General features: G+C 50.4%; 1 protein-coding gene across 1 annotated transcript in view; it reads left to right on the top strand.

Annotated features, from left to right (window-relative positions):
* Positions 1-999: 999 nt before the first annotated feature.
* DAPK2 (death associated protein kinase 2) overlaps positions 1,000-1,367 on the top strand; it is a gene marked incomplete at its 5' end in the record, with an annotated part of 14,260 nt that continues 13,892 nt past the window's right edge. The window contains one exon of the mRNA XM_027909635.1: positions 1,000-1,221. Coding sequence (XP_027765436.1) covers positions 1,000-1,221 — 222 coding nt within the window. The remainder of the gene's footprint in view (positions 1,222-1,367) is intronic.

Genomic DNA, 1,367 nt, shown 5'->3' with positions numbered 1-1,367 from the left:
AGCAAACTCCTCCAGCAGGATGTTTAAGGCAAGTTTGGGGATTTTGCAGAAGGAATTTCTCTCAGGTTTGCAGTTAATGAGAAAAGCAGGAGAAATGTGAATCGATTAATGCATCTGACAAACGGCCACGGTCTCTATTTCGGTTGTGAATGATTTTTCCTGAAGGGATAAGGACCCTTGTCCCATCTGGGTGCGTTTCTTGAGCTTGTGATTCTTATAAAGAGCTCCTGCCTGGCACAATCGCAGCAGCTTAAAGGTTAAGGTTACCTGTAAGATGAGTCTTTCCCTTGCAAGTTGGACTTAATGACCCGAGTGAGGAAGTTTCTGATACCGAGTGTGTATTCTGGGACTGGAGATCTGCCAATCCTTGGGGAGATAAGGGGGAAATTTTTGCAGTGGCGCTGCTTCAGGAGCCACAGGGAGGAAAATTTTGTTAGCAGATTGCAGGCAAGTGCCCTTTAACCTTAGTGCAGCCACTGTACTGCTTGGGAATATTGTACAGTGGGAAATCCTTTGTCCTTGAGGTGCACTTAGCCCAGTTACATTTGCACCTAAATTACCAGCTGAAGTGCAGAAATATTGAATAAACCACTCTTTTATTTGAAAATTGGTTACTGGAGGCCGGTTTCTACATTCCCAGAGGGTTATCAACCCTTCGAGTGCTCCTCTAGAGATGATTCCCAAGGCAGATATTTGTCCTTTCAGAACATCCAGTGCCGTGCTGCAGCCTGCAAGGCCTTACACATTACCCAGTGAAGGAGAGGTGGCCTGAACCTTTCTGATTCTGCTTTTTAGAGGTTGTAACATCACCCACAACATCAGTGTTGTTTGGCTTCGCTGCATTTCACACACAGTGGGAGGCTGCCTTGTTCTCCGCTGCCTTTAAGCACAGAATTCCGACTGCTGGAGCGGGAACAAGCTCAGCAGGTGCTGCTCAGGGCTCGCAGAGGATCCAAATGATTCCATGAAAGCCTTTCTGTCACCTTGTTGCCCCTGCAGCGGCCAGTTTGCCATCGTGAAGAGGTGCCAGGAGAGGAGCACGGGCACGGAATACGCCGCCAAGTTCATCAAGAAGCGGCAGAGCCGGGCGAGCCGGCGCGGGGTGAGCCGGGAGGAGATCCAGAGGGAGGTCAGCATCCTGCAGCAGGTCCTGCACCCCAACATCGTCGAGCTGCACGACATCTACGAGAACAAGACGGACGTGGTGCTCATCCTGGAGCTGTGAGTGAGGAATGGGGGAGGGCACAGATAATGGCCATATAATAATATCCAGGCACAGATAATGGAGCTGCTGCGTTCCCGAACTTCACAGATTTTGGCAGGAGCACTGAGGGAAGTTGCTGGTAAACAATCCCCCCCCCCCCCCC

This window comes from Empidonax traillii, unplaced genomic scaffold (assembly GCF_003031625.1).
Source record: "Empidonax traillii isolate 1590-97213 ecotype Southwest subspecies unplaced genomic scaffold, ASM303162v1 scaffold2276:size29285, whole genome shotgun sequence".
Classification (NCBI taxonomy): Eukaryota; Metazoa; Chordata; class Aves; order Passeriformes; family Tyrannidae; genus Empidonax; species Empidonax traillii.
Note: the sequence above shows the minus strand (reverse complement) of the source record. Positions and strands in the feature narration are given on the sequence as shown.